The following is a 16,355-nucleotide window of genomic DNA, read 5'->3' as shown; positions in this document are numbered from 1 at the left end:
GGATTGAATTCAAATTTTCATACTTGTTTAAAGAGGAAAGTGGAAAAATAAATAAAAAATTATAAAAAATTAATTAATAAAATTTTTATTTTACACGCAATTAACATTTAATTTTTCTTAATTTTGAATCATACAAAAATGAATTTTAATTTTTAATAAGTTTCTTTCTTATTTTTCTTGAACAAAATCTTTGACTAAAATGGAACCTAAATAAAATTTATCCAAACAAATTATTATTACTATTTAGTATTTATTAATTAATCAAGACTTTGTACTCTTTGAATAATTTTTTGTAGTCAAAATATTTCTCTCTCTCTCTCTCTCTCTCTCTCTCTCTCTCTTACACACACACACGCTGTAATATTTTAAAATTTTTTAAAGATAGCGACAATCCTCCATATCAACTTATACTTTGTAATACACACATATGTGACTATACATACATGAATGTGTGTATGAATATCGATCTAATCCATCAATTTGATTAATCTGACTAATTTAGTGGTTCACGGATCTGAGTTTTAAAACTGTGTTTTCCTAAACTTTTTCATTAATGTTCTTAAAAGATAATAACTTTCATATTAGATCTCCTAAATATAAAACCAAATAAATTTTTTAGAACTCTCATTTCTAATCTTATTATTCATTCAGTTGCCTTTCCAACAACTTTATTGATGACTCCTAAATTTAATTCCACGATAATGATTACAATTTTAAATCTCTTTTATTTTGTGTGTATATATTAAAGTATTTTTCTTCCTTTAGTTTAGCATTCTCTTAATCAAATAACTTCATTACCACTTAGCATTCCTGAACTTGAATACAAATCTCACCAAGTCCCATAACTTCTTCATTTTTCAACTTTGACAATGCCAACCTGCCTTTATTAACTCTAATTTTAGAAATAAATCTCAAAATTTAATTATAAGTTTAAACATTCTATTAATTTTCATTAATAGCTTACAAAAATAATATTTTCATTTTTTTTCTTTCTTTTTTTTTTTAACCAAAACAATATCACCCTCAATACTTCCGTACTATTTCAGTAACTCTAGCAAGCTCACCATTTTTTTTTTTTTCTTCCTTTTTCTTCTCTTTACAACTATTTATCCAAGCTTATTGTGATTACCAGGTTTTACAGCAACATTTACCCCATCAATCGGCAAACGCTACAAGTATCAATTAGTCAAATGGGTTGTCTTCATGATACACGGTTCTTCGTTTTCATGAAGCCGAGTCCATACTCTGAAGGTGTGAAGCATTCCGCCCAATGCATTATATGCGTGTATATATATATGGAAACACACGGCAATGCAAATTTAGTCAAAAAATAGAGCATTTTCTGATTGATCTGAACAGAATACTTACATTTCGGATGGCCTATTTTTCAGCCATTTGTCCTCAGAAAATTTGTCAATGATGCGAACAAATTTAGAAGAACTGGGTTCGGCAGGTCATTTATGTCGATGAGAGTGTTCAGTTCATGTATCAAACAATAAAGAGAATCCTTCTGAAACCGTTGAATATTTTCCTTGAATAGCTTCAGCAATGCTGTCTTGGAGAATGCCTGCGATGCACTTGTTGTCTGGCCCGTAATACAGGAGATGGCAGCAGCATAGTCACCTTTTCCCAGTTTCATGCAAAACCTTTCTTTGATAAGGGATGGTGGCAGAATCTGGTTTGTCTGGACTAAGTGCGTCCAAGTTATTTCCAGTGGCTCTCCCTGAAAAACATTATTAATTTTTAACTAATAGCATCTCAAGGAAAACATAAGTACTAACTAATTTTTAAGTAAAACCGTTTCAAAGAAAATAAAAAAAATAACCACGCCAGGAGACTAGCTAGATGGAAGAGAAGGGAATGAGACTTATATTTTCAAGCTAGCAAACCTCTGTAATGGAATCTTTTTTTTTTTTTTTTGGTTACTTGTTAGCACTACCCCTTTTTTCTCTCTCTCTCCTTTCTTCTTTAAAATACAGCACGAGTATACAGGCTATACAGAAACAGCAGAAAAAGAGCAAAAACACAGGTGGATGTGTTCAATTGCAAAAGGTAATAAGCTAGATTAATTGATATTACACGGTATAATTTGGTGCAGATATAAAATTCCACCCATAAATAAAAGTATTAGGCGACCTCACTCTAGCATCTGTAAACTCTTGTGAGGCCACCCTGCATGCAGGAGGGAAAAGAAGAGATATGATTAACATCATATATCAACTGTAATATCAGTTTCTTAAAAATCACCACCACAAATAGAAAAAAATATAAATACAATGAAATTCTGGTAGCATATTATGCTATTAAATACAAGAGTTGAGACAATTTTTGAGCAATTCGGATGATTCCTGAATAGTTCTCATGTTGACAATCCAAGAAAGTATGATGCAATACAATTTTCAAAGAGTATCCAAAAAATTAGATCAATAAGATTCAGTCGGCGAGGCAACCAAATCAAGTTCACCCATTACTAGCATTTTCCATTTTAGTGAGGCAAATGCAATTCAAACTATAAATTAAAAACATATGCAAACTGTTGAAGTTTTAGTTTACACTTTCTCAAGTGCTACACTGAAAAAACCCAACCTTGAAAGTTTAAATATTTAAGCAATCCAAGTTCATCTACAATTCTATCACTATGAGTTCCACTAGACATCCAATGCAAAGAAAACTATTCAATTGAATTGTGTCAATAGCTTTACTGTGTAATGGCTCCATCATAAGGACGTACATGGTGGTTTCATAAGTAAATGGATGCATTTGATTTAGGGTGTTTCAAGGAAGAGATCAAAGAATAATATAATAGTGAAAGTACATAGAAGAATACCTTTCCAGCTCTAGAAGCTTCCAAAATCATCCGAAGATGACGTTTTGCATTAAAGTAGTACCCATGATTCAGCATCACTCTGTAGACAAACTCAAATTCATCCCACCTTTTTTCGGCAATGCAGGCATCCAACATGGTATTGAATGAATATATATCTGGCATAACCCTAGTCTTGTAATCAAATGTACTCCTAATATGATTGCCATCATCCAACATCTTCTGAAACAGCTCTTTCGCTTCCTTAAACATCCCATGCCCCACATAAGCTTTTATCATTATATTAAATGTTACTAAGTTTGGGTGGCAAAATTTACGCATTTCGTTGAAGATGTATGCCCCATTTTGAATATTCCCAGAGTCGAGAGATGCTTGAATTAAACCAGTGTACGTCACAACTAGAGGCTTATTTGCAACTCCACACATCTTCTCAATCTGTGAAACAAAGATGGTTAATGTTCAATTGATTAGCTATTTGGCAAGCGAATGAGATAAATCCATTACAGCTATGAAGCTTATCCAGACGCAATGACTGCAGCTGTGGACTATTCTTCTGGAATTGATAAAACATTACCAGCTCAGGATTGGCATATATGAGTAGTTATCACATTATTTCTTGGACATGTATCACATATGTTGGCCTGTTAAAAAGCAGCCCTCTACCTAAAGAGTCCATGAAAAGCCAGCCAAGCTATTCGGCTCCAATATTTGGTTGGACAATTTTTTCCCGATGAAAAATACGAAAATTTTTCCACGATTAATTAAATAAATAACCTTTTCTTAATTTTCTGTCTGTTTAAAGAGAATTTCTTTGTGAAAGTTGTTTTGACTATTAGATAAAAAGGTTTTTGCTTCATAATAATATTCTCTCTTTCACGAATCACATGAAACAAAGGAAAAAAAGGGAAAAACCATTTCCCTACTAACAAAAAAGAGTTTACCTATTGACCTGGTTTGCCTTGCACAGAAAAATATTGAACAATGCTATGATCAACTACTGTAAAGCCAATGCAGGGTCTAATCCAAGGTCTTACAAATTCAAAAACATGTCACATATATTAACATGCACTAACGCACTACCCATCAAACACATATTCATCCTTGTGACATTTCCGCAAGTGATTCAGGCATAAATGCTGCACAAATATCTCTAAACCGCCATAAAAAATGTGAGAGTCAAATGAAATAATGATGATGTATTAATACCAAGCCCTCCACAAAGCATAGGAAAGCGGCTTCACTTTTATACTAACATTCTATTATTTTCAAGTATCTTTTTTAAAAAAAGACAATGTTAAGACGGAAAAATTCAAGACAAAAGGATGAGAAGTCCCTCAAAAAAGGAAAAAAAATAAAGCACTGGGACTCAACAGCAGTGAGTGCAAACAATAAATTACCAAAAATAAATTAGGCAACGAGAACTTTTAGTATTTTATGTTGGCAAACCTATTTAATGAAGTTAGTGATGTAGGACGTGAAGCGACCTTGGGAAGATTCTTGCTGGAGAATAATTAAGACGAGTTGGGTCAAGGAATCATCGGGTTAAATTAGTAGTTTATTATGTGTTCGGTTTACTTAGTAATTATGTCTATTTGAGAGCTTGTTTGTAGTATTTGTGTGTTCTAGGGTTATGCTTGTAAGGTAATTAGTTTTAGGGGTTTATATGTAATTTCATGTGAAGAGTCTTTCTTATAAATAGTGTGTGAAAGTCATGATGTAAACAGTTGATGAATTTGAATTGAAGTTAATGTGAGTTTCCCTCTAGTATCTTTCCTCTCCTCCCTTCCCCTTCTTCTCTTCTAATTTCACCATGGCTGCAGAACCTTGATGCTGCCCCTGCATCATTTGGTATCAGAGCCCAACAACAATCATCATTCTTCCATTTTCAGTCCCCCATTTCTCCTTCTGTCTGCTCTGTTCTGACCGGCAACCTATTTATAATTCTTTTCTCCAATCCTCTCTTCTCCTTTTTCTTATTTTCTCTGATATTCTGCTATCTGAAATTTTTGTTGGTCTTTATCTTTCATTCCCTCCATTTATCGCTCTCCCTCTCTATTAATCTCTCATCTCATTTAACATCCAAAAATAGCCCCTGAATCATCCTCTTTGATATCAAATTTCAGTGGGGAAAAAAAAAAAAAATGAAAAAGCAGTTCTGAAGTTTTGAAATTTTCATAAGATTCCAGTTGTGTCCCATTTTTCAAAAGTCAAAACCCTAATCTCCAGCCTAGATTTTACAACACCACCCACACCAACAAAAACAAAACCCACTGAAACCCTATAGCGTGGAGTTTCTTTGCTGTCGGACCACCAGAGAAACCCCCATGCACCGGCCAAACATCTCCAACCGTCAGCTCTTCAAAAACCCTAACCTCCAGTGGCTTTTTCATCACTCCAGCACCTCATACCCAGATCTCCCCTTGTCCAATTTTCATCTCCGGAGCCTCACTGCTGGCAAGGCACACGCCCCACGCACCGGTGACCTACGAGTGGGACTCTGCCCAAGTCTTTTCCTGGTTCCAATTTCACAAGAATTTACTTCAGCCACGATATTTTGGGTTTTCACTGTGATATTTTGACCTGCGAGGAGATATTTTTCTTGTGGACACAAAATATTGCAAGCAAGCACAATAATTTGGCAGAAAACCCTAGAAATTGTCACTGCCAGCATTGGAAATCAGGTTTTATTGCTACATTTTGTGAATTTTCTAAGTGCATTTATTTCAATGCAGCACTACAATGTGAGTTGAAGAAGGTTATTGAGAAATTAGGAGTCAAATTTGTGGTTGTGCATGATTAGATTGAGAATTAAGGGCAAGTTGTGTTGGGCTGTTGGTGATATAAAGCTGCAGTATGTATGTATAGATTTCGGCAACATGGTGACGTTGTAGGAAAAGGGAATGCCATTTGCCAAACTTTGGGCACAATTTCAAGCTTTTCAACACCTTTCTCAAATGTGGAGAAAAGGTTTGCAAAATCATCATGGATGGAAGATGTCTAATGAATGTGGTTTCCATAAATGGAGTCACTTGAATGCAACTTCATCTGGAAACTCACAGGCCTTACGTGATGTATTGCCTTAATAACTCTATTATACATGTATGCGAGATATGTTTGGTTCCTATCCAAATGGGTGAATATTGGGCTAAATGTTTGGTGTGATTCCTACCTATGAAGATTGGCCACGTATTCCTTGGTTCTCCTTGGTTGGATGATTTGGGTGTGACTCAAGGGCTTAAGAACACGTCTTCCACTATAATGGTAGGAAGATCAGCTTGAAGTCCGCACTACCAACCAACTAGGAAAAATAATATGAGATTATTGATCCTGTCAACAACTTGAAGACGCTACAAGAAAGGTGTCACAGACCGACTATTTCACACCTTTGTGAAAGGACCGTACAGCACTAGCTAAAGCACTCTTGCTTAACTAGCCAACCTATCGTTTACCACAATTCATCCACGAAACACTTTCATTATCATTCAATCAAATATCAGCGGAAGCAGTAAGCAATTATGAAAGCAGTGGCAAGCAAGCAGTAAACATTGAAGCAATGTAATTCATTAACAACACCTCCGTTAACATCATGTGTTTAGCGAGAGAGGCAAGTAGGCTAAACACGTTGACAATAGCTAGTGAGTTTTACAAGACTGATGAACATTCACCCTCCCCTAAAGAGCTTTATATGCAATTCTCACCCCTGGCACTAGGAAACATCAAAGTGACCGAGGAGTCATACTGCCTTATTTGGCATAAGGAGAAACTACTACTAGAAAATAAACCTACACTAGTATTTACATGATGGAAACTCATCCCAAACGCACGAGACAAGCAATCACAGGCAAGCATAATGCCCTGAACAAGCTCGGCTCATGACGCTCCCCCATTTATGCTGTCAACATCCTCGTAGACTTTGACGCTAGGTACACTTCAACTTTGTCCATGAACGGTTGCATATCTTCCACAGAAATCCAGCTGATGTCTTTATCACCAAGGCTTTTCCACTTCACTGAGAACTCTCACCACTTCTTCCTCGAGGATGTGAACCTCTATCTGCGAGGATGATATCTTCAACTTCACGTCTATCAGGTTGAACTGTCTTCAATTCTGCTCTAGTTGACTGACTTCTGCTTGGATCTTCGATGTCGGCGTTGAACAGCTTGAGGCAGTTGACATGAAACACAAGATGCACTTTCATCCATGTCAGAGTGTTGATTCTGTAAGAGGCCTTCCCGACTTTGGCCAAGATGGGGATTGGTCCTTCACATTTGCGAAGTAGTCTCCTATCCTCTTAGTGACCTGATTTGTTTAGGATTGAGCTTAAGAAGCACCAAGTCACCTACATTGAAGTGTTGCGGTCTTCTCATTGATCTTCCCACTTCTTCATCCTCTTAGAAGCTTTCTCCAGGTAGGCTCGGGCAATCTGTACATTCTGTTTTCATTCTTCAGTGAAGATGTATGCCCTGGGACTCTTTCCTCTGTATGGCTCGTCCACTGTGTGAGGTAACAGCGGTTGCTGGCCTGTAACAAGCTCAAAAGGGCTCTTGTTGGTTGTTGAGCTCCTTTGGGCATTGAAACAGAACTGAGCCACATCAAGTAGTTGCACCCAATTCTTCTGGTTGGCATTGACAAGATGGCGCAAGTACTCTTCTTGTAGCCCTTTGAATCTCTGCGTATGTCTGTCTATCTGTGGATGGTAACTCGAAGAGATTTCAAGTTGTGAACCGAAGAATCTAAAAAGTTCTGTCCAGAAGTTGCCGGTGAATCGTGAGTCTCGATCACTAACAATGTCTTGGGGAACACCCCATTACTTCACAATATTTGTAAAGAACAATTGTGTCGTCTCCTCTGCCGAACAGTACTTTGGTAAGGGTATAAACGTGCCATACATCGAAAAACTATCTATAACCACAAGTATAGACACTGCATCTCCCACTTTGGGTAGGTTGGCGATGAAGTCCGGTGAGAAACTTTCCCATAGTTTAGACGGTAGTGGTAGGGGCTCCAGCAGCGCTGCAATCTTCCTCTGCTCCACCTTGTCGTGTTGGCAAGTGAGACAAGTTCGGGTATAATCGACCACATCATCACGCATGTGCAGCCAATAATACCTCTGCTTCAATAAGGCCAAAGTGCGCTGCCATCCTGGATGTCCGGTCCACATGGTATCATGACAATCTCTCAACAGTGTCTTCCTCAGATCACCAGCTCATGGCACAAAGAGTCGACTACCATGGGTCATCAGCAATCCATCTTCCATCCAGAACTGACATGTTTTCCCCTCTTCGGTAAGCTTCATTAGGTTCTTCGCAACTGGATCTTTGGATAATTTCTCTTTGATGCGCTCCCGCATTGTCGTGGTAACAGTACTCACAATCAAGTGTGCTACCATCTGCAAGGCCACCAACTCGGCCTTCCTACTTAGTGCCTCCGCGACTTGGTTCAGGCACCCCACCTTGTGCTCAAAGGAAAAATCAAATTCTGCCAAGAATTCCTGCCATCGGCCCTGCTTGGGTGTCAACTTTGGTTGTGTGAAGAAATGGCTAACTCCCGAGTTATCTATTTTCATCACAAACCTTGACCCAAGTAAGTAATGCCTCCACACGCGGAGACAATGTATCACCTCTAGCATCTCCTTCCCTTGAGCTATGTACTTCCTCTTTACTTCACTAGGCTTACGGCTCTCATATGCAATAGGATGTCCCTCCTGTAACAAGACTCCTCTAAGGGCAAAGTCTGATACATTTGTTTGCACCTCAAAGGGTTTCATGAAATCTGGAAGAGCAAGTACCGAATCTCTTATCATGGCATCCTTCAAGCCATCAAAGGCTCCCTAGCACTTCTTAGTCCAGTTCCACCCCTGACCCTTCTTCAGTAGTTCTTTCATGGGAGTCGTTCTCAATAAATACTCCTCCACGAACTTCCTGTAATATTTGGCAAGGCCAAGAAAGGAACGCAACTCCTTCACTGTCGTTGGGATCTTCCATTCTTGAATCGCCCTTACCTTCTCCATATCCATCCGAATATGACCTTGCTCAATCATATGACCAAGGATTTTATGCTCTGTTGAGTGAAAAAGCACTTCTCTTTCTTCACATATAGACTGTTCGCCCTCAGCCTATTGAACACCTTCCGTAGATGCTCTTCATGTTCCTCCAAAGTAGAACATTAGACAACAATATCATCCAGGTACACCACAACAAACTTGACGAGGTACTCACGAAATACTTGGTTCATCAAGGTATAGAATGTGGCAAGCGCATTCGTCGACTCGAATGGCATCACCAAGAATTCATACACCCCATACCGCGTCACACAAGTAGTCTTCGACTCATCCCCATCAGCAATTCTCACCTAATAGTAGCCTAACCTCAAGTCAAGTTTAGTGAAGTACTTGGCATGACTCAACTAATCCAACAAATCAGCAATCAACGGAATAGGATACTTGTTACGCAATTTCACCTTATTGAGTGCATGGTAGTCTACATACATCCACATGCTCCCATCATGTTTCCCATGAAACAACATCGGTGGTCCAAACGATGCTTTGAAAGGGCAAACATATCCCGCTTCCAACAACTCATCAAGTTGTTTCCTTAGCTCTGCTAGCTCTGGAGGCGCCATCGGATATAACCCCTTAGTAGGTGGTTTCACTCCTAACAACAACTCGATCTCATGCTCCACACCCCGTTGTGGAGGCAAGTTGTGAGGCAGCTTATCCGGCATCACCTCCTTGTACTCATCCAACACCACTTGGATGGTTGTAGGCACCAGCTCTTGGCCTACTTCTTCATCTACCATCTTGAGTTGCATGACTAAAAGGAACTTCCCATCATCTCTTTTCGTCGCAACGACTTGTACCATGCAAGGGTGATCTCCCATCAAACATAGGGAACCAACAGAAGGCATCAGCACTGCCTTCGTCCCCCTCAGGAATTCCATTCCCAAAATGACTGGAAAGTCATCCAGTGGCACCATTGTGAAATTCGCATAACCTTCCCACTGTCCAAGCTTCACAGTCACTTTCTTGGCTACTCCTAGAGTAGGATGGGCTACAGAATTCACTGCTTTCATGCGTTATGTATCCTTGTCCAAGGATAAGTTGAGTCTCTATGCTTTTGGCTGCGAAACAAAATTATGAATAGCCTCGATATCCACCATAGCGCAGGTACTATTCCCATTGATCCTCAAGTCCACAAACATCAGTCTTTTTGCTTATGTAACTTTCTGTGGTTTCGCCTGCTTTTCCAATGTGCTCACCCGCCGCATTGCATCCATCCTCGGGGTATCCTCCTCTTCCCCATCACTTTCCGCTACTTGCTTTGCAGTGGAAGCTTGTAAGGCATTAAGCATTATTTTGTGAGGGCACTCAAAAACTCCATGAGGGCCTCGACACAAGTAACACGAAATTTTACGCTTTCCATTGGGTGTGTTGAACCCTCGAGACGATGAAGCTTCTTTTGAAGTTGATGCTTTATAGTCAGATCCCCTACTTTTGGGTTTGCCCTTCTTGAAAGACTTTCTGTTGTTTCCCCCTGCGCCAAGCTCTTTGGACGAAGCGGTAGTATCACCAACATAGTCAGTTAAGTGTTCCGCGGCAGCTTGTGCGGTAGACAAGTCTTGAACTCTTTGCCTATGAAGTTCTATTCTTGCCCACGGTTTGAACCCCTCAAGAAGGTAGAATAGTTTATCCTTTTCTGACATGTCTGACTCTCTGATATCCAACATCAAAGCAAAAAATTGTTTCACGTATTCCCTAATTGACCCAGTATGCTTGAGGTCTCTCAACTTTTTCCTAGCATTATACTCAACATTCTCAGGAAAGAATTGGGCCTTGAGCTCTCTCTTCAAGTTTGCCCAACAATTCACTACACATTGTCCATTTTCAATTTCATTGGACTTAGTACGCCACCACAATTTGGCATCACCAACCAAGTACGTGGTCACAGTATCCACTTTCACCTGTTCTGAGGTTGTCCTTATAGCGCGAAAGTACTGCTCCATATCAAATAAGAAGTTCTCCAACTCCTTGGCATCACGGGCACCCCCATACGTCCTGGGTTTTGGTACCTTGGTCTTGCTAAACCCAGAGCGTTAGAGTTTCCCATAGCAAGAACCATCATATTCATCTTTGCATCCAGATCAGCTATCCGAGATGGCAAAGCTTCCACAGTAGGGTGAAAGTCCTCTGACATTTCACCTATCAAACTTGCTTGATGATCTTGTGATTCCATCACTTCATCAACAAGTCCCCTCAGTCAGGCCATCTTTGTGGCCACATTGTTAGTTGTCATCTCAGCTTGTGTTTCCAGCACACTAATTTTCTCAGCATTGGTTGGTGCCATGGTCATTTACAAAAGCTTTCCCAATCCCACAATGAAGGCAACTGAATTCACATAGCAACTAACCAAGCTTTGATACCAGGTGTCACGGGCCGACTATTTCACACCTTTGTGAAAGGACCGTGCAACGCTAGCTAAAGCACTCTTGCTTAACTAGCCAACCTATCGTTTATCACAATTCATCCACGAAACACTTTCATTATCATTCAATCAAATATCAACGAAAGCAGTAAGCAATTATGAAAGCAGTGGCAAGCAAGTAGTAAACATTGAAGCAACGTAATTCATTAACGAAACCTCCGTTAACATCGTGTGTTTAGTGAGGGAGGCAAGTAGGCTAAACACGTTGACAATAGCTAGTGAGTTTTACAAGATTGATGAACACTCACCCTCTCCTAAAGAGCTTTATATGTAATTCTCACCCTAACACTAGGAAACATCAAAGTGACTGAGGAGTCATACTGCTTTATTTGGCATAGGGAGAAACTACTACTAGAAAATAAACCTACACTAGTATTTACATGATGGGAACCCATCCAAAATGCATGAGACAAACAGTCATAGGCAAGCATAATGCTGCGAACAAGGCTCGTGAAGGCAATGAATGTGTTTGAAGAAATGCAAAGCCTTTCAAACATTCTATTGTAGAGTTCGTAAATCCCCAATGAGTTCATTGATGCTAATTCTCAAGTCAAGTCTATGGAGCTGCCAGTGGAACATGGTTTATTGTATCATTTAAGCCCTAGCTTTTAAAGAATCCATGTTTGCTTCTTAATTTTGATCCTCCAACGTTTCAATATTTAAGGCCAAATTTTTTTCTAACCAAGGGAGAGTTGATATAGGACAAGAAGCAAGACCTTGGGAATATCCTTGCTAGAGAATAATTTAGAAGAGTTGGATCAAGGAATCGTTGGGTTAAGTTAGCAGTTTATTATGTGTTTGGTTTACTTAGTAGAGCATTATGTGTTTTTGGGCGCTCTGTATTTCTGATCTGCTGTTCTATCGAGGTGGTATGTGTGTTGGGATCAAGTCCGTAAATCCCAAAAATTAGCAAGGGTATTATTGAGTGTGTTAGTATGTTAATAGTGAAAGTTAGTAAGGGTATTATTGTCATATAATGTAATTAATTCGTATAATAAATAGAGGGAGAGCCCTATATTCAAGTTAGCTCATTCATTTTAATCAAATATTAGCATGGTATCAAAGCATGATCCTATCTAAACCCTATTTCCCTTGGCTGTCGCAGGAAAACACCATTCCTGCGGCTGTTCTTCCTAAATCTACCGCCATCCCATACTAAATCACAAAACCAACCATACACCCATAATGAGACCCCCCCCCCCCCCCCACAACGACCCACCCCAAAAAACTCCATCAGCGAAGGGCACTCCACGCGCCTCCATGCGCTGGCCAAATGCTAGCAGGGCCGACCCGACGCGCCAACACGTGAGTGAAGTTCCAGCTACTTTCTTTTTGTCGGCCTAACTGGGCTTTTCAATCTTGTTTTGATGATAACAAAATGAAGGATGCTTTAACATGTGTTGTTGAGTGGTTTTATTTCAGGTCTAAGTAAAAGGAAACTCACGGTTAATCATGGAAGCAAGCTGGAGATCAATGTCAATCAAGTAAAAGCTTCTCAGTATATTGAAGCAATGAACGACAAATGAAGAACTTAAAGGTCAAGCATATCTTGCAGTCAAAAGTGAATCTCAAGAGGCTGCAAGACTTAATGATTAAGGAGATCATGTTTAGAAGGATATTTGTAAGTACTTCAAATTATTACTATTTTGATATGTGAAGCTCCTTAAAATACAAAGACTTAAAGACTAGCACTTGAAAAACTCTTGAAAATAATTTTAAAAGTTATAATTAAATTTTTCAAGTAAACTAGATTTTAAAGAAATCAAAAAATAGAAAATATTTGAAAAAGATGACTGCCCAGCCGACTGACAGTACCCAACCGACTGATCAGTTTTGAATGTGGTTCAGTCAGCCGATTGATAGAAAACTTTCAGTAAAGTTAGCTGTCCAGCCGACTCGCTCAAAAGAACTGAAAATGCCTAGCCGACTGACAATGCCCAACCGACTGACTATTTTGAACGTGGTTCAGTCAGCCGACTGAAAATTTATCTGAATTAATTTTTGAAAGTCAAAATGGTGTCAGCCGCTTGTCCAGCCAACTAACTAGTGCAAAAATTGACCCACTCGAGTGGGTCAGCCGACTGACTTTGCAGAGAATTTTCAAATTTCAAATTAACGGGAAGATTTTCAAAATAAATTCATTAATTTAATATCTTTTGAAAACTTACCTAAATGCTTCATGTTAAATGAGGAAACTTTTCTTTGAAAAAATCTATAAATACCTCCTTTGCTAAATGAAAAGTACACCGAAGTAAAACATGATTTCTATGCTAAAATTCTCCTAAAAGATCATTCTTGCACACATCTTTTTGCTGGGGAAAAACTCTATGAAGTTACTGGATTGATAAACAAGGATTTGGTTCTGAGTTACATCTAGAATCCTTTTAAGAACCATTGGTGACTTCTAAACCTTAAGCTTCACATTGTCTATTTAGTTTTGGTTTTAAAGTACGATTTGGAATTTAACTTGTACAACCTATTTTTGTACGCAGATCCATTTCTTTCTACTTTATCTTTGACGGTTCAAGGCATTGTTGAATCGTTGGACCAAGCATAGGTTGTTGCTTGGAGAGGTTTCTCTTCCTAAAAAAAGAGGGTGATTATTGTAAGGTTTTTGTTCCACCCGGAAGGAACAAGGTATAGTGAAATCCTTAGGTGGTTGACCTAAAGCGAGGACGTAGGCTGGGGTAAGTCGAACCTCGTAAAAGTTGTGGTGTCAGTCTCTTTCCCTTACTCTCTTTTAAATTTCAGCAAAGATATAAACTGCGTGGATGTTATAATTCTTTCAATTATAAAAATAACGCACATTGAAAATTAAATAAATCTACGTCTAATTTGTTCTTGGGCTTACGGAAATCAAAAGGGAGTATGTTGGTTAATCGATATTTTGCGGAAACCGTAAAGGAGTACATTGATTGGTTAACAACCCAAAACCTATTAGCTGAAGGTCTATTTAAATTCTGATCTTGAAAAAGAGTTTGGATGATAGTTTAATTTTCAGTTCAAGAGCAAACTACAGGACTTGCACAGTCATATACAGGGCTGCTGAATATTGCAAAGCTAATATTAATTACTTGTATGGTGTTTATTTGGTTTGAATTGGTTGTGTATGTTGTGTTTGTGGATTGAATAGAAGAAGTAAGTACTTGTGTGGATTGCCTAATCAACAAGAATATAAGAAATCTTTAAAAAATTGTAAAAAGGGCAAAAACTCTTAAAAAGGATCTAAGAAATTTTTAAATAACCCAATTCACCCCCCCCACCCCCCCCCCCCCCTCTTGGGACTACACCTTAGGTTTCACTTTTTTTTTTTTTTCTCTTTCCTTCTACCATGCTCTAATTCCTTCTTTAGACTATATTATCAAGCCGTTAGGAAAGTTTTTTGCTAAAAAAATCAAACTTTTTCGACCATGCACTCACAGTATTCCGTTAATTTCTGTTCAGAGTTTGTGAAGGCTTCTTTGTGAGTTTTCTTGGAGCTGTGGTAGCAATCGTATGTTCAATTGTGAGGCTGTGGCAGTGCAATATCCATCGGTGAGTTGTTCACCATGTCCATGGTTGCATCGAGATGCTTCACATGGTTTGTGATTGTTCCGATTATTGATTGTTCTACTTGTTTTCGGTGTGGTTGCTGATTTGCGAGTGCTGTGGCAGTGCTATATCCATTGGTGAGTTGTTCACCTCGTTTGTCGTTGTGTTGGTGCTTCACATAGTTTGTGACTGTCCTGATTATTTTTTATCGTTCTTCTAGTTTTTTGGTGTTGAAACCTAAGGTGTATTCCCAAGAGGGGGGGTGAATTGGGTTATTTAAAATTTCCTTAGATCCTTTTTTAAGAGTTTTTGCCCTTTTTACAATTTTTTAAAGATTTCTTATATTCTTATTGATAAGGCAATCCACACAAGTACTTACTTCTTCTATTCAATCCACAAACACAACATATACAACCAATTCAAACCAAACAAACAACATGCAAGTAATTAATATTAGCTTTGCAATATTCAGCAGCCCTGTATATGAATGTGCAAGTCTTGTAGTTTGCTCTTGAACTGAAAATTAAACTATCATTCAAACTCTTTTTCAAGATCAAAATTTAAATAGAACTTTACCTAATAGGTTTTGGGTTGTTAACCAATCAACGTACTCCCTTACGGTTTCCGTAAAATATCGATTAACCAACGTACTCCCTTTTGGTTTCCGCAAGCCCAAGAACAAATTAGACGTAGAATTATTTAATTTCCAATATGCGTTATTTTTATAATTGAAAGAATTATAACATCCACGCAAATTTAAAAAAGAGTAAGGGAAAAAGAGTGACACCACAACTTTTGCGAGGTTCGGCTTACCCCAACCTACGTCCTCGCCTTAGGTCAACCACCTAAGGATTTCACTATACCTTGTTCCTTCCGGGTGGAACAAAAGACCTTACAATAATCACCCTCTTTTTCAGGAAGAGGAACCACTCCAAGCAACAACCTATGCTTAGTCCAACGATTCAACAATGCCTTGAACCGTCAAAGATCAAGTAGAAAGAAATGGATCTACGTACAAAAATACTCTCAAAACACAAAGCAGGTTGTAAAGTTAAATTCCAAATCGTACTTCAAAACCAAAACTAAATAGACAATGTGAAGCTTAAGGTTTAGAAGTCACCAATGGTTCTTAAAGGATTCTATATGTAACTCAAAACCAAACCCTTGTTTATCAATCCGCCGGCCAAAAGGTTCAGACATGGAGGCTGCCCCTCCACCTCCGTTGGCACTACCGTTGGTGGGGGTTGCAGCTGTTAAAAAAAGCCTTTGTTCAGGCCGTGGCTAACACGTCTAATTCATCTTCAGGTTTTAAATTACCTATGAGACATCCGGTTGAGATTCATGATGAAAAAGGATTTGTTTTTTCTGAATTTGAGATGGTTAAGGCTGCTGATAACTTTAAGAACGCTTTGGTGATCAAATTTACAAGATCTAAACCGTCCATAGATGTTGTATGTTGAATCGTGGTGAAAACTTGGGGTTTGTTGGAGGTGCCGACTGTGAGTGTGATGGATGACTTT

At 38.7% G+C, this 16,355-nt stretch overlaps 1 protein-coding gene across 3 annotated transcripts in view; it reads right to left on the bottom strand.

The window, feature by feature from the left end:
• Window positions 1-1,318: 1,318 nt before the first annotated feature.
• The window catches only part of LOC131166415 (pentatricopeptide repeat-containing protein At1g30610, chloroplastic), a 90,149-nt gene continuing 75,112 nt past the window's right edge, over window positions 1,319-16,355 (bottom strand). For all 3 annotated transcript variants that reach the window (XM_058124941.1, XM_058124942.1, XM_058124943.1), the window contains 2 exons: window positions 2,828-3,259; window positions 1,319-1,723 (listed from right to left, as the gene is read on the bottom strand). In XM_058124941.1, the coding sequence (XP_057980924.1) occupies window positions 1,388-1,723; window positions 2,828-3,259 (768 nt within the window). In that variant the 3' untranslated portion in view covers window positions 1,319-1,387. The remainder of the gene's footprint in view (window positions 1,724-2,827; window positions 3,260-16,355) is intronic.

Source organism: Malania oleifera, chromosome 10 (assembly GCF_029873635.1).
Source record: "Malania oleifera isolate guangnan ecotype guangnan chromosome 10, ASM2987363v1, whole genome shotgun sequence".
NCBI lineage: Eukaryota > Viridiplantae > Streptophyta > Magnoliopsida > Santalales > Ximeniaceae > Malania > Malania oleifera.
Note: the sequence above shows the minus strand (reverse complement) of the source record. Positions and strands in the feature narration are given on the sequence as shown.